We start from the raw sequence: 21,124 nt of genomic DNA on the forward strand, positions 1-21,124 counted from the left end.
GGCAATGAGTGAAAAATATATCAAATGCGATCTTAAAAATAAGTCAAATTCTACATTTCTCTGCTGGTTCTCCTATATTTAAAGCTAAATCTTAAAAAAAAAGTTAATTATATGTATATAATTTAATATAACAATTAAGACACTTTCTGCTTTTGTGGTATGCTTCTCTTTATTAAATATTCTAAAAACAGGCGACACATTTAAAATGTCCGCCGGAAAAACCCTTCTAATCATCTTCGATGACGACCAAGATGTCCCGGAAACAGAAGGGCGTGAAGGGGTGGCCGGCTCCCTCGTAAAACTTACTCATGAACTCCACCCAGTGCAGACGCAGGGTGTGCAGGAAGGCGGACAGACCCTCCATCATCACCATGATAGCGATGGTGAAGAACTCCCAGACGGCGAAGATCAGGAAAATCCAGATGGAGCCCACATAGCCGGTGGTCTGCAGACCCATTGCCAGCACCATGGTCCACAGCACCTCGGAGAGCTCTGCAAAGCAAATCCAAATTAATAGGGAATCCCTAATAGACTCAGGAGAAAATTCGTACGGGCATGGGCCAGGGACAGAGCCCAGAGACGCAGATAGGAGGCCGTGTGCGAGATGGTACTCAGGATGTACTCGATGGTGTGGATGGCCTGGTGGATCCAGATCTCGCTCATGGGCTCGTCGTCTTCGCTGTGTCCGCCCGACTCGTGTGCCTCGGCCACTTCCGTAATGATGATCTCCTTGCCCGTGGTGATCTCAATTTTCTCCACGATCTCATCCTCCACGGGCCCAACGGGCTGCAGAAAGAACCCAGATGCAGGATTAGATCACCTCTTACCGCACCTAGCTAGTCAAACTCACCCTGTTGCGGCGCTGGAACTTAATATACAGAGGCTTGCCGAGCAGGATCCAGGGGATGCAGATAAGGGCAATCACGAGGAATATCGTCTCCAACTGTCGCTGGATGGGGAACATGCTGGCATCGCAGCCCGGGGAGGCTGTCTCCGTCTTGAAGAGCACCATGTCAATGAACATGATCAGGACAGAGGGAGCACATCCAGGGGAATCGGCCACCACATCTGTGGTGGGACTGTACTTGACCCACTTGTAGAACATCATGAAGCACATGTAGCCGAACATGAGCAGCAGGAACAGGACCTGAGGCACGAACTGCAGGATGATGTAGGCGTACTTCTTGAAGAACACAAAGTTCTCCACCGACAGACAGACGCCAAAGGTCATGTGCAGCACCCCGAAGATGATCGATAGCTTCATTTTGTAGGTGTTCAGGAAGATGATCTTGTTGGAGGCCGACTGCCAGACCGGATCGATGCCCATTGGATAGACACCGCGCGCGGCCACCGTGGGATTGAGTGTCAGGGTGGGGTTGGTCAGGACAGTGGTTCGATTGTAGACATTAACCCAGCGACTGCCGAACACGTTGAAGGACTTGGAGAAGATGTCGTTGTAGTGGAAGCCTGTGTACATGGCAAACAGACCCATCAGCATGATGATGTAGCGACCGGCGAAGAAGATGTTCCAGATCTCGCCGCCCCGCTTCTTGCTCAGCCGCTTCTCGTCTACAACCATCCAGAGGCCCAACAGGAAGAGGATTGTGCCGTGTCCCATGTCGCCGAACATCACGGCAAACAGAAAGGGGAAGGTGATGCAGGTGTACAGGCCCGGATTGACCTCTCGGTAACCGGCTATTCCGTAGGCATCGATTAGGTTCTGGAATCCGCGAGTGAACTTGTTCGTCCGGAAGTAGGTCGGTGGCTCCTTCTTGGTGTCCAGTATATTGATGAACGAGGGCACCGTGCTGCCCACACTGGCTGATCCTGCGGCCAGGGCCATTTCCACCTGCTCCAGCTCTCGCTTAGGCACCCAGCCCTCGCCAATGAGACACTTGCTGCCAAGATCGACGTTGAACAGATTGAGCGTGTGGTATATGGCCTTCATCTTTTTGATCATGGCTGACCATTTGGGCAGCTGCTTGAGGGCCGCCTGGAGCACACAGGTCCTGTGGTCGCTCGTTTGGTTGATGATTGCCTGGAGGTCCTCCAGGCGAATCTTCACATTCTTCACCATCTCCTGACGCTCGGCATGCGAGCTGGGACAGGGGTACATGTGGGCGTGGAAGCCGGTACACACCTTGCGGATCCTGCCCTGCAGCTGATCGCCCTGGAAGAAGACCACAAAGACACTCTTGTGGAGCACACTGCCGGTCTTGGGATCCGTCAGGGGAACGTCCACCTCGCAGCGGCGAACAAAGACATTGCCGCGCGAGATGCGCCACAGCATCCGCTCGAATGCGTACTCCCTCTCCCTGTTGATCACTCCGGCCACGAAGCCCAGGCGGCCGTTGGACTGCTCCGGATCCTGGTGCGTTCCCTTCTTGTTCAAGTCAAAGTTGTGGGACTCCTGGTCCGAGAAGAACTGATCGGTGCGCTCCAGCACTTGGATCATCTCGGTTAACTCAAGGAAGCTCGTCTGCAGATTCACATTGTTGGCAGCCAGCTCCATGATCTCCGTCTCTGTCTTCTCCAGATGGGTCTCCAGATCGATAATCTCTCGTGGCTGTGGCGCCGGCGGGAAGTCGTCGATGAGGTCGAGCGCCTTGTGACCCTCCTTGGCCAGCTCGGAGGTTATGTAACGGATACGACGCTCGAGCTCATCGCAGCGCCTCACCTCTCCGACGAACTTGCGCTGCTGGGCATTGACCTTCTCGTTCATCTTTATTTCGAATCGAAAAGGATACGAATTTCAATCAGAAAAAGACCTTGCTCTTGCCCCCCCCCCCCCTCTTCACTTACGTCACGGAACTGGACACATCCCACTTCACCCAATGCGGCAATCGTATCGTAGGCTGCCTCTGGCTGCAGATACATCTGCACCAAGGACATCACCTCGCTGCGGAAGATGCTGTTGCTCTCCTGTTTGGAGCCCCAGCTCCACCACTTGGACATGTTCACAGATCCTGTTGCTCCTTCGACGAGTAAATAATATTCCGGAGTTGGGCTCCACACATTCGGAGCGCTGCTGACGGACGACTGATCGGTCTGGTCAAGTGACTTGGACGAGGAAGACTGGCGCTGACCCACGAGCACCTATTTTGCCGACTTATCAGTCTGCCTTGGATAAATATTTGGGGGACTCCTATGCCCCATGGAGCCATCCATCAATGTGATGGAATGAATGTCCATTTCCCCGGATGCCTTTCCTCCCTGCCAGCCTTTTTTTTTGCTTATCAGCTGATAGTTCTCAGTCAGTTTGGAATTAAAAACCAATTGCCAGGCAATTACAAACTGATTTCAGAGGGAACTCTAGGTACTTATCATATAAATTGTGTACCTAGACATTAGTGTATATACAGTAGTGACCTTTAATAATGTAAAAAGTGTACCGCAAATAAAATATTTTAATTTAATTAATTTAATTTTTATTTATATGCTTCGGATTAAATGTGAATGTTTGTAAATATAAACGAGCAAGGAAACTTACTTCGAGAAGTTTATATACACTTGCAGTTTGCCATTGATAATAGGATTGAATCGGAATCGATCAAAACTAATCTTAAAATATTCGCATTCTTTGAATAAATGTACTAATATCTATATTTTTATAGGACAAAAAACTCATAACTAAACCAAAAAAGCATTCATTTCAATACGGAAAGCTATCTTATGCTAGTATTTATCAGGTTAATAAAACTGCATACTCAATTTATAATTCTAGAAAATTAAAAATTTTATCAATTTTTGCTAATTTTAACGATGTAACCCCTTATAAAATTTTAAAAATTTCCAAAATTTTGAAAAAAATAGATTTCGGCCAGACATAGCTAGATCGTCTCGGCTGATCATGCTGATTAAGAATATATATAATTTATAGGGTCAGAAATGATTTATTCACTGCAATCCAAGCTTCTGACTCAAATTATAGTACCATGTAAGGGTATAAAAATGATAAATTTAAATTTTCTGTCCGATCTTTGCCGTTTCACATATTACCAACAAGACAGAAAAGAAAAATCATTGCTGTAATTGTTATTTTGTAACTAAAGAATTTGTTAGAGCTGTTAACGTTTAACCACAATCATCCACAAATAAATCCACATTTTGCTGTTCTCTTCTTTGCTGTATGTTTATTTATTACAATTAATTTATTTTGCATAAGTTAATTATTTATAACAATGAATATCAAATTATTGCTTTTGAAACAGTTTTTCTTTTGAGAATACTAGGCACAACTCCGGGCTAGAAGGTGAAATACTTTTGGACAACAGGTGGAATACAAAAACGGGGAGGATACAAAAATGTGGGAAGAGCACCACAATACTGACGATATCCGAGAACAGAAAAAAACAAAACAAAAACATTTAACAAACAATTCAAATCATATCTGTGGGCTGTTGGGAAAACAAAGCTCGCTGGATAATTGTATACATATTTTCGTGGCTTGAGCTCTCTACTCCTCCTCCTCGCCATCCAGGATGGCCTTGAAGCTGAAGGGCTGGAAGGCGTAGCCCAGACCCTCGTAGAACTTGCTCATGAACTCCACCCAGTGCAGACGCAGGGTGTGCAGGAAGGCGGACAGACCCTCCATCAGAACGAGGATGGCCAAAGTGAACAAGCACCAGGCGCCAAAGATGAGGAAGAGGCCGATGGCGCCGCCTACTCCGGACATCTTCAGACCCAGAGACAACACCATGTTCCACAGCACCTCGGAGAGCTCTGCAACGCACAAGGGATTAGTAGAGAAACCATCAAACAGAACCACAAGAGCACTTACGGGCATGGGCCAGGGACAGAGCCCAGAGACGGAGATATGAGGCCGTGTGCGAAATGGTACTGAGCACATATTCGATGGTGTGGATGGCCTGGTGAATGTAGATCTCGCTCATTGGCTCATCGTCGTGACCGTGGGCGCCTCCTGCGTTCTCCTCGTTTCCAGAGAAGCCTGTGGGCAGAGGGGTCTCGCCTTCGGCCAGCTCCATGTTGCCGGTTAGCTGACCATTCTGCTTGGCCTGTCCGGGCGAAAGAAATAACAAGTTAATTTTATGCTTAAGAGGAACAGATTTCGGTGTTGAGGAAAACCTACATGAGCATTGTTCTTGCGGGTGAACTTGATGTACAGTGGCTTGCCGAGCAGCATCCAGGGAATGCAGCACAGACCGATGAGCACGAAGGCCTTCTGCAGATCCGGCTGCGATTCAAACATGAACTCGTTACATCCCTTGAACGGTGGTGTGTTCTTAAACAGCATCATGTTGATGAACATAATCAGGACGGACGGAGCACAGCCGGGTGTCTCGGCCTGGATGTCTGTCTTGGCGTTGTAGCTAACCCACTTGAAGAACCTTTAAACGAGAATCAAGAATTAGAAGCAGTCATTTTGAGGACACTTTCAAGCCTACTCACATCATGAACACCATGTAGCCGAAGAGCAGCAGCAGGAAGAGGATCTGGGGCACAAACTCCAGGAAGATGGAAGCGTAACGCTTGAAGTGGGTGAAGTTAACCACGGACATGCACACGCCGAACACCATGTGCAGCACACCAAAGATGATCGAGAGCTTCATTTTGAAGCTGTTCAGGAAGATGATCTTGTTGTCGGCCAGCTGCCAGACGGGATCCATGCCGAAGGCATAGACGCCGTTGGCGGAGCTATTGGGGGGCATCTGCAGGCTGGGATTGCTCAGGACTGTGGAGGTGTTGTAGTTGTTGCTCCAGCGCGATCCAAACAGGTTCATCGACTTGGAGAAGATGTCGTTGTAAACCAATCCAGTGTAGCAGGCAAACAGACCCATCAACAGGATGATGTAGCGACCGCCAAAGAAGATGTTCCAGATCTCGCCACCGTTACGGATGCGGGCCAGCTTCCTCTCGGAGAGAACCATCCAGGCGCCAAAGAGAACCAGAATGAGGCCGTGGCCCAGATCGCCAAACATCACGGCGAACAGGAAGGGGAAGGTGATGCAGGTGTACAGAGCGGGGTTGCACTCCCTGTAGGAGGCCACACCGTAGGCATCGATCAAGTTCTGGAATCCGCGAGTGAACTTATTGGTCCTGTTAAAGGTCGGCGGCTGTTCGTTGGTATCGATCACATTGAGGAACGAGGGAATGGTGCTGCCCACGGCAGCAGATCCGTCAGAGAGAGCCTTCTGGACAATGGGCAGGTCCTTGGTGGGCACCCAGCACTCTCCGATCAGGCACTTCTTGGTCACGTCCATGTTGAACAGATTGAGCGTGTGGTAGATGGCCTTCATCTTCTTGACCATGATCGACCACGAGGGCAGGTTCTTGGACACGGTGGCCAGGACCCGGCTGCGATGATCCTCCGTCTGGCTGAGGACGAGCTTTAGGTCCTCCAGGCGAGTGCGCACGTTGCGCACCATCTCCTCGCGCTCGTTGTGCGAGCTGGGACAAGGGTAAAGCGAGGCGTGGAAACCAGTGCACACCTTCTTGATGCGGTTCTTCAGCTGCTCGCCCTGGAAGAAGGCCACGAAGACGGTCTTGTAGATGGGATGACCCGTGGCAGGATCATTCAGCGGCTCGTCCAGGTCGGAACGCTTGAGGAACACATTGCCACGCGAGATGCGCCACAACATCCTTTCGAAGGCGAACACGCGCTCGCGGTTGATCACACCGGCCACAAAGCCAAGGCGTCCACGATGCTGGGCGGTGGCCTCGTCCACGCCACCAGCCCGGTTGGTCGAGTCCAGGTTGAGCACCTCCTGGTCCGAGAAGAAGCCCTGCGTGTTCTCCAGTACCTTGCGCAGCTCGGTGAGCTCCAGGTAGTTGGACTTCATGTTCACCTCGTTCTGGGCCAGCTCGATCATCTCCGACTCGGTCTTCTCCAGGTGGGCCTCCAGATCAATGATCTCGCGTGGATTCGGTGCCCGCGGAATGTCATCCTGGATGTCCGGCAGCACGATGCCGTCCTTCTTGATCTCCGTCTCGATGTAGCGGATCTTGCGCTCCAGTTCATCGCAGCGACGCACCTCGGTGACGAACTTCCGCTGGAAGGCGTTCACATTCACGTTTAGCTGGAAGGAGAATCTTCGGTTACTGGCGGTGCCAATGGGCAACTACAATCCGTACTTACGTCGCGGAACTGCACACAGCCGGTTTCGCCCAGCTCCGATACGGAGGTGTACGCGGCCTCTGGCTGAATGAACATCTGGCAGAGTGCCATTTCCTCACTTCGGAACATGTCCCCCATCTTGGCGACTGTTTACGTTCCCTGTGGACGAAAGAGGTGGCAAGGGGATTTGTTTTAGCATTCCGCAGACTTGCAATTAAAATAAAGAATAGCGACCACGATTTGTTTTTCGCCATCGTTTGGCTTTGGCGTCTAGTCAAGAGAGGGAATATGCTATAAACAATAGTTTCACTTGGCCAAAAAATAATACAGAACTAAAAAACCTACTTTATTAAAATTATTGTTAAACAAACAAAAAGATATCTTGTCTTAGAAGATATTCCATCTTCTTCAAGATTATGCCTTGCTTTCCTTTATCAGCTTTTAATAAAACACATTTTGAAATCCTTAAATAAATTATAAAATTACAAAACTCTTTTTTGAGATTTTATTTGTACCTTGAAAGCAATTTTGTCTCAGTGCATCTTCGCCCCCTATTTAACCCGACATATTTATGTACAAAATTTCGCTAGGTTGCTCTGCAAATGATTCTATTTATTTATTTGTCTTTTATTTGTTTTTCTTTGGTGTGGAAAAGCAATCACTCTATTTTCAGCTCCATATGGTGCTCGGGCCCGGCGGGGCTATCATCACAACCAGAGAATTGAATCAGGAGAGTCCATATACAAATCCCAAACAAGTTTCGACTTCTTAATCACAACACCCAGTCACGTTCTAAATGAATTTAACAGCGAAATCACGTAACTCCAAGTGAATTGTTCAGAAAACAAATATTTTAGACTGGTAGAGCTGCTTTTGTGTGGGTTTCAAGGGTGAAGGAATCGAAAACTGAACATAACTGAATTTTCAAACTTTTTAAACAATAAAAGATTCAAGAGAAGGCTAAGAAAGCTATCTTAAGAATTGAAGAACTAATAAGCCTAATTATTTAGACCTTAAGCAACGGAAGTACTTTTAAACCGATACAAAATGCGATCACACATAAAATTGTATTATGATGTGTGCATATAAATACAGTTCCAATTCGTGGAATCTACCGATTTATGATCCAAATATAAACACAGCCATAAAGATTAGTTTCAACACAAAGTCAAATTCATTGTTGATAGATTTCCTTCCTGTCAGGCCAGATGGCATGAGTTATTTTAAGTTGATGAAGACATTATTTTGGGAAATCATTTTTAAATATATCTTAAGTTTTCTTTTTTCCCTATTACTGTTACCTGTATTATCTAGTTGAGAAAGAATGTAGCTTTCCGTTCCCAAAATGTCACTTTCTGAAGTACATATGGCTTTATTCAACTGTGCAAACTTAACTTATTTACCAGACCTATCTCGATACTGCTGCAATATAGTTTACAACCTTAAGTACTAACACAACTCTTATCACTGCGTCGACCCAAAATGCACTGACACTTCCTCAAGAAAACTTAGCCCCACAAAACTCACAAAACATATGGGGGCTTTTTACATACATAAATTATGATTATGGCAAATTAACTGATAATTGTCAGTTTATCAGGAACTGTCAGTCAGACCTGGCCCGCCATGTGCAAACAGAGCTGACTTCTCCCAAAAAAAATCGGTGGAACTCAGATAATGCAAGTAATGTTTGGCTTAATTGGGTCGCCTCCGCACTGACGCATCTGAGGGCGGGTCGGAGTTAAGGTGGGCGAGGTCCTGGGCAGGGCAGTGTCTGCACTCGAGAGCATTTCGCCAGTTCGCAGTGTACACACAGACGACATCAAGGTTTGCAGTGACATCATCAGCCAAACAGTCAACGACACGGCGACGTCAGCCTCGCACATTATCGAACTTTAATGGTCCCACGGACTACACATGGTCCCGGGTTCTCCTCCCCACACTGTATCTGAATCCCGTCCAAATGCCCATTCCCATATTCCCATTCCCCGACAGGAGAGAAGAATTAGCTTTTGCGGTAGATATAAAACGTATGATGTGTTATATGCAGGACACATATTTATGCAAACGTTGTGTGCACTGAACAGAAAATATACTTTCTATTTTCAGTCTAAATGAGTGGTATGAACAGGTATTATTTTATTCTAAAGTTCAATCGAAGTCTCCTGCAGTTTAATAAACATTTCTTTAATTAAAGAAAGAGTCTATTCTATAGTCTAAAAAACTCATTTCTATTATTAATTTTTCATAATTAGCAGAGATCACAGGATCTCAAACGCTTAGCATATAATGAAACTTTGATAAAAATAAAACCAACTATTAAGAATGACTTGCTTGGGAATAGTTTCCGAGTCTCAGACTTAAATTACGTTTTCCAAAGATATTTTATCTACAATTAAAGAATGTCTATTGTGAGTCAGAATTTCCACATTTGAGATATGAGAATTCAAGTACTTTCTATGTATTCTAATTAAAATCTCATTATATATCATAATAGATTAGTTATCAATTTTACAAAACTGATAATTATCTCACTGTGTAGGGGCGTTCGAGTCATTTGTAAAACAGCATTAAAATAATAACAACATGGCCCAGACAATTGGCCAGCTGCTAGAGACAGGGGACGTCATGGATATTCACGAAAACCCCATCCAACCATCAGTGCTCTCAAAGATCCATCAATCACATGACATGACCACTAACATCTCTACTGCAGTAGCCAAAGTCGGATTGGAGTTCCCCCTTGACTTGTGCTATCGAGTTCCCGGGAGGAATGGGAAATGGGATCCACTTGATGCTCCTCAAACAAAGCCTGTTGCTCATATCTTCTGCTGGTTTCAGCTTTTTCGCTTACTTTGGCACTTTTATCAGGCCAACTTATACAAATATGTAAGAATGTGGCGGTGGCTGGCACTTTGTTGGTTTTTTCTGGGCCTTTGGCCGGTTGTCGCCAGTTCGCTAAAAATAGCAGAGTCATGAAATTCGCAGCCTTAATTGCTCTTATTATTAATTACGAATACGAGTCCAATTGTCGGGTCATTAAAGATTGTTTTAGAATGTTTGTCAGTTCAATTGTTTGTAGTTTTTATTGCTTCATTAGCCTAGTATTGGGCGTGTGCCGAAACAGGGACGTAGGAGGGAGATCCATATAGAGTGGGTTCCAATATTACGGCGGCTACTTGTTAATTTTTACAATGCCATTTTGTGCATTTTAAACTGTTTTTCAGTGTCATTAACGAACTTACACCTTTTGCACTCTCAAATTCATTACGATGGGAATATTTCTGTATTCTTTAAGGCTTATTTTCCATATACTACAACTTTTTGTTGTTTTTTGCAATATCATTAAGTTTTGGCCTAACTTTTACATATTTTACTTAATAAATGTATGGATTTATGGTTTTCAAAGAATGAAAAGTTTGTAATCAGCCGCTACTGATCTTAGGTGTTTTATAAAAAAAATAATAACTTTAAGAGCTTTAATTCACTTTAAACAAAATATGGACTAATACTCATACATTTGAGTACCCACTCCACTCTAATGTTCAAAAGGGGGGCTTGAGTGGATTTTCGTTAAGGAAATTCTTATTGTACAGTTATTTATAATTGAATTGATTAAAATTTAATCAAAAGGGCGGGGTTGCTTTCTTAGAAGGTTTTATCGCTTCAAGGCGGAAATCACCACAGCTCGGACTCGAACCCTGTTAGTACGTAGCAATACGATATCAGGCTTTTATATAAACATATATGTACATATATATGTACATACATATATGCGTATGTATGTCTGTATGTACTTCTATATACAATCGTTGCTTATAAACACAATATCCAGACGAGGACAAACAAAGCACTGTATTTCTAAATATTTATTGGTTTCTCTTGAATTGAATTTTTTGTAACACGATGATTGGAAAACAGGTATTTATTTCAATTGAACTCGCCTGCTCAAGTGCTGCTTTCGTTTTAATAAATTTAATTCACTGAAAACTGGAATTTCGAATTCCCAATTGCCCAATATCGCTCACGCACAGCCCGAACACCAAAAAAACACTGAAAACGTTAAAAACACAGAGGCGGCGAAACAGCTGCGCTAACTGTAAACCAGTTCAACTTCAAAACAACAACTAGGCGCTAAGCGACGTCGTAGCCATTGCTGTTTGCTATCCGCTTCTCGCCTCTTTCCTTCCTCTCTCTGTTCGCTCCTCTTTGCTGGTCATTTTCGTGAGTGGACTCTAGCCTTGCGTGCCTTGTATGTGTGGGTGCGAACCTCCTCCAAATACAGTTAGACGTATATAATAACTAATAAATTTAATTTAAAGATAATCATATTTAATCTTACTAACTTTCCTATGAAAATTAATTGAATTGGAAGCTTGATTTTATTCTCAAATACTTTACCCAAAAAAAAAATGGCGCCAATAAGTAGGCCGTGGTTTTTATGAAAGGAAATTCAATTCATACTTTAACACTAGATTTTAAAAAACAAAAAAGTTTTTCAACAGTGACAGTACTGAGATTCAATTCATGAAAACTATAGTTTTAAAAGCTGTATATTAATGTTTCCAAAGTCGACAATAATTTCATATTACTGAAGCTCCACTGTTGTTAAAATGCAGCTGTTGTTGTTGCTCCTGTCTAACACACGCGAGTTGTGGGTGAGCCTTAATCACATTTAATCGTCGGAGAGGAGCACAGAGAGGGAAAAAAAACTAGGCGGAGAGCGGTGACATTGACAACCCCCTTTTTGGGAGCGGGCGCACGCCCATGTAAGCTAATATCGCTACGCTTCGAAGTTTCGTTCACTTTTCGCTCTGTTTTGTTTGTTTCTCTCTATCTTTCTTCTCTCCGGCTCTCCCATCCACGGGACTCTCTTGCTGCTATTTGTTGTTAATTCAAATGCGAATATAACTTCTACTTTTTATTGAGAGCGTTCGTTTTTATGACAATTCCATTTTTTCCTCTGCGGGTAATTAAGACCTTGCCTTATGTATGTATTTATGTATATGTATATATGTATGTATGTACATATATATAATTCCTATGTGAATCCAGAGACGATAGAGGCGATCAGGAGAAGAGACACCCAGGCCTTCACTCACATTTATTAACGTCAATTGTCAATTCAATTGATTTCCCTAAACTACTGCTGTGGGAGCAAAGTCAAAAATCCCAATTGTGCCCATACGGCACAGACTTATCTAAAAGGTAATTAGTGGTAGGGAACTAAAAATAAATGGGAGTTGTAAAACAGAAGCGCGAACCATAAACTCACTGATGTTAAACAAATGGCTTTTAACCGTTTTATGTATAGCTTCTAATGTCAAGTTAATGAACATAAAGTTACACAACAATCATATTTAATTTTTTTTTAAAACATCAAGTGTGATTCAACAAATGCTTTAAAACCAAAGCTCATTGAAAATTGCAATATTTTGATTGCAATGCAAGTTCCGCCATAATGCCGATAAGCTTTTGGCTGGGGAGTTGCGCAACTGGAGATCGGGGACTCGAGTGCGGGGCTTTATAAGGCTTATTTGCACTCGTACTTGAGATCTGGGATTTCCTGATTTCTCGAACGTTCAGATTTTCCATTCATAAACGGGGTCTGCTGCTAGTGCTGCTGATGGGCTAATCAGCTATTGATTGATCGATGGGAAGTGCGACGACGACGACGGGGAATTTATAGAGTGATCCATAAATCATAATCGACTGGAATTTATTGTGAGCAATTACTCGAAGCTTTATTGAAGTACTCAATCGAGCTCAGCTTTTGGTTCTCGGTTTCGTTTCTCCTCCGTTCTGGCAGAAGATTTTTCTAGGCCGACCACAAGCCCCGGAGATCACATGATACCCGTATTATTTGATTGCATAAAACTCGAAAACTCGCGACTCTGTAGGAGAGCGCGACTCACAGATATTCATACATACAAATGCTGGCGCAGTATCTGTGTGCTCGACCAACACTCACACTGCCGCAGTATGACACGCACGACGACGACCACGACGTATCTCAGAGATACTCGCGGGCTCCAGACAGAGACGGAGCTAGCGCGCTCTGACTTTACCTGTGACTTCGGACAGGTGGGAGCGCCGTTTGCACAATGGGTCCCATGACAGGCGAGGTGACCCCCCTCCCCGCAGAATAACTAACTAACTAACTAGCTATCACTGGGCATCGTCACGTGCCAAATGTCAGGCTTTGCTGCTTGGAGCACGTGCTCTCCGAGAGGCTTTTGCATCTTTTGATGTCTGAAAACTATGACACACTTTTTTGGTCCAGCTCAAGAGAGCGAGAGACGGATCACCTTGAACCCACTGGTTTAATCGAGTCTTGCGGGGTCTTCGCCCGGGATTCGCTTACCTTCGCAGCTCCGAAAACGCTTTAGAATGTCAAAGACAGCACAGATTCGATTCCCCGCGAGTACGAGCGATAAATTTAGAACTTGTTTGTTGCCGACCGAGAGTATCTGACTGAGTGCCTGAGTATCTGTATCTCAAGCGGAGCGCACGTCTGCTCACCGCCAGCGATCGACTGCGTTTAAATTTGGTGGCGACTCGAGAACTTGCTCGCCAATCGACTCTCTCCCTCTGTATAAAACACACACATAGTTGCTATATCTTTGGATCGGGCGGGCTTGCCATGTCGGCCATGTATGATCAGGGAGGCAGCACAACAGAGGTCGTTATCAGGAATCAAAAATCGACAAATACCCGCACTAAAGTCAAAACTCTTCGAGTGCTACATATGTACGGTCCGCATTGCGTAGCCACTAGCTATCAATTTAAATTAATAACGCTTCAGCCGAGTAATTCCCTGTTCCAGATAAGACAACCTGATATTGATAGCTGTTTGTTTTGGTTTTGTCAGCCTTTATAAATCGCTCCTCTTGTCGGCCTAGCAACTGTCAGGGGGGTGCACGGGTGCAAAGCGGTAGGGGTAAAAATGGTAGTTGATAAATTTATACCACCCTTTCTATTTATGGGCAAGCCTCTTGACTTTTGAGTTAACGGCTGTCTCCTGTTCAGCCCAATTGTTTCTCGGAAGTGTTCAAACCTTAAAAATCAATTAATAATATTTCCAAGAAGACCATAAAGTTGTTAAAACTTTGTTTTTGAGACTTAAAAAGTTGTATTGTTAAATAGGTGTTTTTTTTCTCAATGACAAAAAATCCTATCAGAGGGCGTATTGTGATCAAAACGAAAAAAAAGCTTGTTCTGTGCTAGAACATTGAATAAACATATATTTATCCATTAAATCTAAAAATAATAATAGAAAATTGAAACCGATTTTAAACCAAGAACAATAACGGTTCGATTTAGTGATGTGTTAAAATCATCGATAATTGTCATTAAAAATGCGTTAGTCCCTCTCTAAATGGCGTTTTGGGTATTTTTTTGATGTGCCATAACGGTCACACCCTGCCTTTGTTTTTATTTTGTTTTTCGAAACCTGACCAATATCGCATTTAATTTCTTTTAAAATCTCACCCAAAATCATGTCCAACGCCGGCTACCACCAACTGCCCAGCGGCGGCGACTACGATAGCCGCCAAGCGCAGCTGTCGGCTAGCATGAACGATGTGCTGCAACGCACGACTGAGAGCATCCAGAGATCCAACCAGATTGCCATCGAAACGGAGAACATGGGAGTGGAGGTAAGTACATATTAATAGGGTATTCACCAGCTTATGTAGATATGTTAACATCCCAACAGGTGCTGGGCGAATTGGGCGAGCAGAGGGAGTCACTTCTGCGCACGACTCGGCGTCTGGAGGACGCCGATCAGGATCTGTCCAAGTCCCGTGCCATCATTCGAAAATTGAGCAGGGAGGTGCTCTACAACAAGATCATTCTGATACTCATCATCATATTGGAGGTGGGCATCCTAATCGGTCTCCTGGTGCTCAAGTTTGCCCACCTGTGAGGGGCAGCGTCTGTATTCCAAAGTTATAGCCACGCATTATCGATGGACTATTTTTACGTTTAAAATTGTTATGTCTACCTACGCCTTAGCCAACTTTAACTTTAAGTTATATCAAAAGTATATTGAATGTGTATGAAATGGAAATAAAAGAGGTAATACGCGATTAGAGTGGATTATTGTTATTTAAAAAATAGCATTTATAAGCTGCAAATAACAAAGCTTTTATGGTTCAGCCAATTATAACTTCCGCATACATCCAATTAATTTGAAAAATAAAAGATAATCCATGTATATTTTGTAGTTAATGCATCTATAAGTGCTTGATTATGTTTATTCATGTTCGCTAATAACGTCAATGCCTTAGACACCTATAATAATTATATGTTTTGTATGGTAGTAAAACACAGATAAAATACGAATTGGACTTCGGAAGTCCAGCCCAATCCCCACGCATATACGTTATAACAATGATAATATGTAGTACATAGCAACACTTGATGATGTGCCGCGACTATTTGGCAAAAAGCAACAGTAATTACACTCAGTGATCGACATCTAGAACATCTTGAACAATGTCTGCATAATACTTGATCTAAATTTTAACGGCTACACACATAAGTACGAGCATCACTAGCGGATGCTCTGTTCGAGAGATGTTTTGCGTTCCGAGGGGGCTGCCTGCTCATCCGGCCTATCCTTCTTTAGGAGCAGCTCCCCCTTTTAACCGCCTTCAATTGTCCTTCGGTAGGACGATGGACCAGCCAAAGACGCGGCGATCGAAGCCACAAGAGAAGAGGTCGCAGTCGAGCAGCGGCTCCTCCGCCCAGGCCACCGAGGACACCATCCGCCGATGACCCTGTCGACTGGTGCGGGGCAATCTGGCCACCCTTTGTCCATTCAAATCGAAAAGTCGAATCTGACGATTGTCATGTGGTATTGCGATGATCCCACCGCTGGAAACGGCCAGGCGGTTAACCGAGGAATCCGTTCGGATCGTGGCCAAAGCCGAGCGCATATTGCGCAGCTCCCACACCTTGATGGTGCGGTCATCCGATCCAGACACCACTTTGTCATCACGCGCAAACACACTGGAGGTAACCGTTTCCGTGTGGCCCTGAAACACGGACACCGCGGGAATGGCCTCCCGGAAGTCCCACAGCCGGAACGTGGTGTCCCTGGAGGCGGTCACTACCAAGCGCTGTGTGGGATGCGCCGAAACGTGTGTCAGCTCGTGGTCGTGTCCCGTCAATGGCTGCAGTGGCTGGCCTGTTTCAACGTCCCACAATATGGCGGTCCTGTCCCAGCTGCCGGTGATGATCTGGTCCATCGAGGAGAGCCAGTCGGCGGCCACCACAACGGAAAGGTGGCCACCGGGGCCTGTAAACTCACAGAGTGGTGTGCGCAAGGTGTCCACACGATCACGGTCCTCTACCTGCTCATCGCTGTCGTCCAGCTCCTCTTCCGATGAATGACCTTTCCTGTTGGGCAAAGGCAAAAAATTGTAACTCATGGGCTACGTCACGATGCGGACACTTACTTGGACACCTCCCAGTTAACGGCTGCCTGCCAAATGTGGGCTGTTCCGTCACCGCTGCCTGTGAGCACGAGATCCCTTTGCTTATGAAACTTTATGGAGTTGACAGACCCGGCATGCCCTTGGTACTGCAGCAAACATCGTGCACTCTCGACACCCCAGATGCAGGCTGTGTGATCGGCGGATGCGGTGCCTATAATAGGCTGTCCTGCCTTTGCGGCCACCTGCCAAATGCCATCCTTATGTCCACCAAACTCTCTCACCACAGTGCTGACCACTGTGGGAGCCTTGAAGCTGGACACTATGCGGCTAGTCTGGGCCTTGATTTTGTTGCTGGCCTTCGCCTTGCTGCCGCCGGTGGCGCTGCTTAGTTTAGCCTTCAAGCTCTTGTGTGTGCTGGAAGCGGCGGCCAGAAAGCTGGCGCCCACTTCATCTGTTTGGGTGGCCGGAGTGGGCAAAGCGGAGGAGGAAGATGGAGCGCTCAGCACTCCTCCTGCGGCACATCTTTGCTCCTGCTGGACCACGGATTCCTTGGTGGCGGTGGCAATGTCCAGTTTATCCTGCACTGGAATTAATCAAAAATGTGATAAACTTTTTATTAAGCGGATTCTTTATAAATTACACAGATTTAGTGGGAGCACTTAGAGTCCCATAACACTCACAGCTCTGATTCTCCAGGTAAAGTTGTTCGAATTCCCGTTCGATCTGGGCGAACAGGAAGTGGAGGCGTGCCCGGAAGGGAGCATCCTCCGGAACACTGGTCACGTCCTCCGTCAAGCTTGTGAGGCGGACAGCCCGCGTCTTGGTCGCCTTCATTTTCGGTTTGTTTGTGCTTCTTTGTGTATCTCGCAAGCGATTTGCTGCTGGCCGTTGTAGATTTCCGTTTCCTGTCACTGGGCGCACAATGGAATCCAATTAGCGGTCACGGGGTTAGCGAGTTAGCCCTGGCTGGCGCGTTATTGATCCATTTTCGCCTGGTTGCGATGGATTTGCTGTTTTTGCTGCTGCCTGCACTTGGTTTTCGCAATGATAATAAATGTATTCGAGAGGGGCGAGCGGGGGCAACAGAGTGGAACAGCTGGCGGCGATAGGGATGTGTATTGTGTAATCGGTAATTATCGATACACAGTTATCGGCAATTACTGCACTGAGAGAAATAAGAGAGAAAAGATTATAATAATAAGGGGTACATTTAATGGTCATGACTGGGGAAAAAACTCTGAAGGTTTCTTAATATATATCAAAAGATTTAAATTTTTATTAGACAAAAATATTCATAGCATGTTTATGAATTTAAATGAATATTGCAATTTTTTTTAAGTTAATGTTGATTAAGTTACTTTCTCTGGTTTAAGCTTTTAAACTAGAAGCTTACAGTTTTCCAACACTTCCAAAGTCAAACAGCTGTGAGCCGGTTTGTCAACTACTTTTAAACTGGGAAAATGGGTGATTTTGAACTAATTTGGCCACCATTTTAAGTAAAATCGGATCAGCTGTCGGCGTCTCGCCGGTCGCCCCGTTAGTTTTCCCATTCCGTGTGCACCGCGTCTTACAATTGCACCGCCGCTGCAGTCCAAACCGGTTTACCGCCTCTCGATTTTTCGGCGTGTCTCCTTTCCGCATATAGGCTCGCAGCTCCCAGCTGACCTGCAGTCTTGCTTTATCCAGTCTGCTGTGTGGGCCAACGAACTCGCAATCGAAATTGGTACTGCTGCTGTCCCCAACCCCCAATTTCAATAAATACGCCCGATTCGGCATTTGCCTGTGAGAATGAAGAACGTCTTAGATGTCATGTCGTTGCAGCAGCACGTGGATTCGAACAAGTCGCAGGGCGTAAAGCCCATTGACTATAGGTAGGTGGAGATGACGACGACTGGTTGATCTAATTTTACGTGCTTAAATTCCACCAGGAAGCTGAACAAATCCGGACTGGTGCCCCTGTACATTTTTGAGTGCGCTGCCAAGCTGAAGATGAAACCCCTGACGGCTGCCTGTGCGGCCATTGTGTACCACCGCTTCTTCCGGGAGGTGAAGTCCAGCGACTACGATGAGTTCGTGCGTATTGGGTTCCTTTAAAAGTGTAACGCATCTCACAGACATAATCCTCAAACAAAACAGCTAATTGCCGCCTCCTCGCTGTACTTGGCTGGCAAAATCAAGGACGACGACAGTGTGAAGATACGCGATGTGATCAACGTGGCATATTGCACCCTCAACCGGGGCAATGATCCGCTGGATCTCAACGACGAGTACTGGTCCATGCGCGATGCCATCGTGCAGGCGGAGCTGCTCATCACACGCACCCTGGGCTTCGATCTCAACATCGACCTGGCACATAAGGTAAGAACTTTAGGTAGCAGTTGCTACATGTCCTAGAAAATCACTCACCACCTTCAAATCTCTATATTGCAGTACTTACTCTACTATATGAAGACCCTACAAGACTGGGTGGGCGCCGAGGTGTGGAACTCGGTGCCCATTGCCAAGGCTGCAGCCTCCTACCTGCAAGACTTCCACCAAAGCGCCAACATCCTCAAGTACAAGCCAACCCATGTGGCCATCGGCTGTCTATCGCTGGCCCTGCAGACCTACGGCGTCCAGGTGCCACTCACCGATGAGTCCGATGAGTCAGCCATGTGGTACAAGCCCCTGGTCAAGGACTTTACCCGAGAGCACCAGTGGGAGATTATTGAGAGCGTGATCGAAGTGTACAAGCATGAGTCTTCCCTGAAGGCCACCTAATTTTCCAACCCCTGCCACTCTATCATTCCCATCTACACTTATTTATTTTCCTTTCGCGCCTCATATTACTTTCACTTTACGTGCTGTAAGCTCAAATAAAAGTCTATGGAATGAAAAAGAAACCTCTGCAAGATGACCTGGGTATCTTTTGTGAGCAAAAAGCTTATCTTTTTGGTGTTAGCTTAAATAAAAGTCAATGGAATGAAAGAAAATATGTTTGCAATTTGACCTAAAAGTTATATTTATAAGTTTGTAGGTAACGTAAAACGGGAAATGTATTTTCTAAAAAGAATTGAACATATTGTCTGTATAAGAGAGAATGAAAATTAACCAGATTTAGCTGTAAGGTTGAAGATTTATATTTATATAAAGGGGCCTGTAACGATTTACATTCACTTCCTTACTATAATCTGGATTTCAATATTCAAATTGATCAAAGTCCTCGTTTTTGAATGCGTTTAAATGTAATTATAAATATTTAAAGTTTTGAACCTGATCAAAGTTCACAGAAAAATAAAATAAAATGATTATTAAGCTGGTCCCACTTAAACACACACATCTTTTTTAACGTAACCAGAACCAGAATTTATCCAAATCTCCGTTTTTAAAAGTGTTTAAATTTATTTATTAATATTATTAGCACTTTCAATTTTTGAACCTGATTAAATTTCACAGAAATATGAGTAAATGTTTACTTAGCTGGTCACACTTAAACATACTCTTGAGGTGATGGCAACTCTGGACAACAACAATGCTGTGTAATAAACAAAACATATTTTTTATACAGAACCAGAACCATTCCCACAGCTAAAAGGCAATTATGCGAAAAACATGGGTGAAGCGAGAAAACATTTACTACAAGCCTTTCTACAAGCAGAAGTCCAAGATGTTCCTGCTGCTCATCTTCCTGGTCGGCATATCCTTCATCGCCTATCAGGTGAGTCCAAGCGAGGGGATACTTTGGGTTTAAAGTGCGGCCGCTAACGAATAAAATAAACAATAATTAGGCCTTCTCGCTGAACCAGCTGCCGGGCGTGCCTACGCCATGGAACCTGCAACAGATCAAGCGGAAGCACCAGCAGATGAGACAGTCGCTGGGCAGCAAACAGCGCGACGTCGACGATTTCGATGGCGGCGGAGGCGGTCCGGTGGCTCCAGCTGCACCCGTGGGCGGTGGCACGGCTGCTGGAGCCGGGAACGAGGATCCAATCAAGATCATAAGGTAAGCGTGAAATTGGCTACCAGTAATACGATTTTACTCACTCGACCTTGCTCTGCTTTCAGGGGCACCCGGCTCTTCGACTACGATGCCTACAAGCCCAACTTCGAGGGAAAGTTCAGGTGCCTAGATGGCACGAAGGAGATCCTCTTTGATCATCTCAACGACAACTACTGCGATTGCGAGGGCGACGGCAGCGATGAGCCTAGCACGAACGCCTGCTCCGCGGGGCGATTTTACTGCCGCTACCAGAAGCGTCACATCACAGGCCGGGGCCTGGATGTTTACGTGGCCAGCAGCCGGATAAATGACCACGTGTGTGATTGCTGTGACGGCAGCGACGAGTGGACGACGGCGGTCAAGTGCCCCAACAACTGTGCGTAGTCCAGCGACAGCTATCCTCTTCCACATCCACCTTCCCCACCACCTGTGCGCACCAAGGACCTCAATCTCAATGATGTAGCTGTCGGGCACATCACAAGCGATATTTTTTGTACGAGTACAATAGAATTGTAATTTATTTTTAAAATAAGTAGATGGATTAAAAAGAAATAAGTCCGATGAATACTATTGACTAGTTGGACTTTTAGTTCACACACTCTTGTTTTCGATTTTCGATCGACCGTA

The 21,124-nt window shown here is 45.3% G+C and overlaps 6 protein-coding genes and 1 long non-coding RNA gene across 9 annotated transcripts; 3 read left to right on the plus strand and 4 right to left on the minus strand.

Annotated features, from left to right (window-relative positions):
• Positions 1-150: 150 nt before the first annotated feature.
• Vha100-4 (Vacuolar H[+] ATPase 100kD subunit 4) lies at positions 151-3,061 on the minus strand. Its single transcript, XM_020957350.2, has 4 exons — positions 2,803-3,061; positions 851-2,722; positions 552-786; positions 151-492 (listed from the first exon to the last, which is right to left on the minus strand). Exons 1-4 carry the CDS (start codon positions 2,953-2,955, stop codon positions 227-229), a joined length of 2,526 nt encoding a protein of 841 aa, XP_020813009.2. The 5' UTR covers positions 2,956-3,061; the 3' UTR covers positions 151-226.
• Positions 3,062-4,113: 1,052 nt separating this feature from the next.
• Positions 4,114-13,926, minus strand: Vha100-2 (V-type ATPase subunit a family protein Vha100-2). Of its 2 annotated transcripts, none has more exons than XM_020957351.2 (6): positions 13,440-13,926; positions 7,097-7,234; positions 5,410-7,037; positions 5,090-5,348; positions 4,781-5,015; positions 4,114-4,722 (listed from the first exon to the last, which is right to left on the minus strand). In XM_020957351.2, exons 2-6 carry the CDS (start codon positions 7,211-7,213, stop codon positions 4,457-4,459), a joined length of 2,505 nt encoding a protein of 834 aa, XP_020813010.2. In that variant the 5' UTR covers positions 7,214-7,234; positions 13,440-13,926; the 3' UTR covers positions 4,114-4,456. The 2 variants fall into 2 exon arrangements, with proteins under 2 accessions (XP_020813010.2, XP_086686419.1); XM_086830293.1 differs by lacking the exon at positions 13,440-13,926 and adding an exon at positions 11,020-12,007.
• Positions 13,927-14,430: 504 nt separating this feature from the next.
• Positions 14,431-15,168, plus strand: Vti1b (Vesicle transport through interaction with t-SNAREs 1b). The gene is made up of 2 exons (XM_020957315.2): positions 14,431-14,733; positions 14,793-15,168. Exons 1-2 carry the CDS (start codon positions 14,575-14,577, stop codon positions 15,000-15,002), a joined length of 369 nt encoding a protein of 122 aa, XP_020812974.1. The 5' UTR covers positions 14,431-14,574; the 3' UTR covers positions 15,003-15,168.
• A 127-nt stretch (positions 15,169-15,295) lies between these two features.
• Positions 15,296-17,661, minus strand: Wdr37 (WD repeat domain 37). Its single transcript, XM_020957313.2, has 3 exons — positions 17,199-17,661; positions 16,540-17,101; positions 15,296-16,480 (listed from the first exon to the last, which is right to left on the minus strand). The coding sequence occupies exons 1-3, from the start codon at positions 17,350-17,352 to the stop codon at positions 15,733-15,735; spliced, it is 1,464 nt and encodes a 487-aa protein (XP_020812972.1). The 5' UTR covers positions 17,353-17,661; the 3' UTR covers positions 15,296-15,732.
• koko (cyclin Q) lies at positions 17,594-19,400 on the plus strand. Its single transcript, XM_020957314.2, has 4 exons — positions 17,594-18,389; positions 18,447-18,591; positions 18,655-18,876; positions 18,949-19,400. Exons 1-4 carry the CDS (start codon positions 18,307-18,309, stop codon positions 19,276-19,278), a joined length of 780 nt encoding a protein of 259 aa, XP_020812973.1. The 5' UTR covers positions 17,594-18,306; the 3' UTR covers positions 19,279-19,400.
• A 479-nt stretch (positions 19,401-19,879) lies between these two features.
• Positions 19,880-20,680, minus strand: LOC147644084 (uncharacterized). Its single transcript, XR_015271086.1, has 2 exons — positions 20,542-20,680; positions 19,880-20,463 (listed from the first exon to the last, which is right to left on the minus strand). It is a non-coding gene; the product is annotated as an uncharacterized LOC147644084 (long non-coding RNA).
• On the plus strand, positions 19,977-21,062 carry LOC110187632 (uncharacterized). 2 transcript variants are annotated; one of them, XM_020957039.2, is made up of 3 exons: positions 19,977-20,215; positions 20,286-20,500; positions 20,563-21,062. In XM_020957039.2, exons 1-3 carry the CDS (start codon positions 20,099-20,101, stop codon positions 20,879-20,881), a joined length of 651 nt encoding a protein of 216 aa, XP_020812698.1. In that variant the 5' UTR covers positions 19,977-20,098; the 3' UTR covers positions 20,882-21,062. The 2 variants fall into 2 exon arrangements, with proteins under 2 accessions (XP_020812698.1, XP_020812699.1); XM_020957040.2 differs by having other exon boundaries at positions 20,304-20,500.
• The last annotated feature ends 62 nt before the right edge of the window (positions 21,063-21,124 follow it).

Source organism: Drosophila serrata, unplaced genomic scaffold, assembly GCF_035046125.1.
Source record: "Drosophila serrata isolate PLE 108 unplaced genomic scaffold, ASM3504612v1 contig_233, whole genome shotgun sequence".
NCBI lineage: Eukaryota > Metazoa > Arthropoda > Insecta > Diptera > Drosophilidae > Drosophila > Drosophila serrata.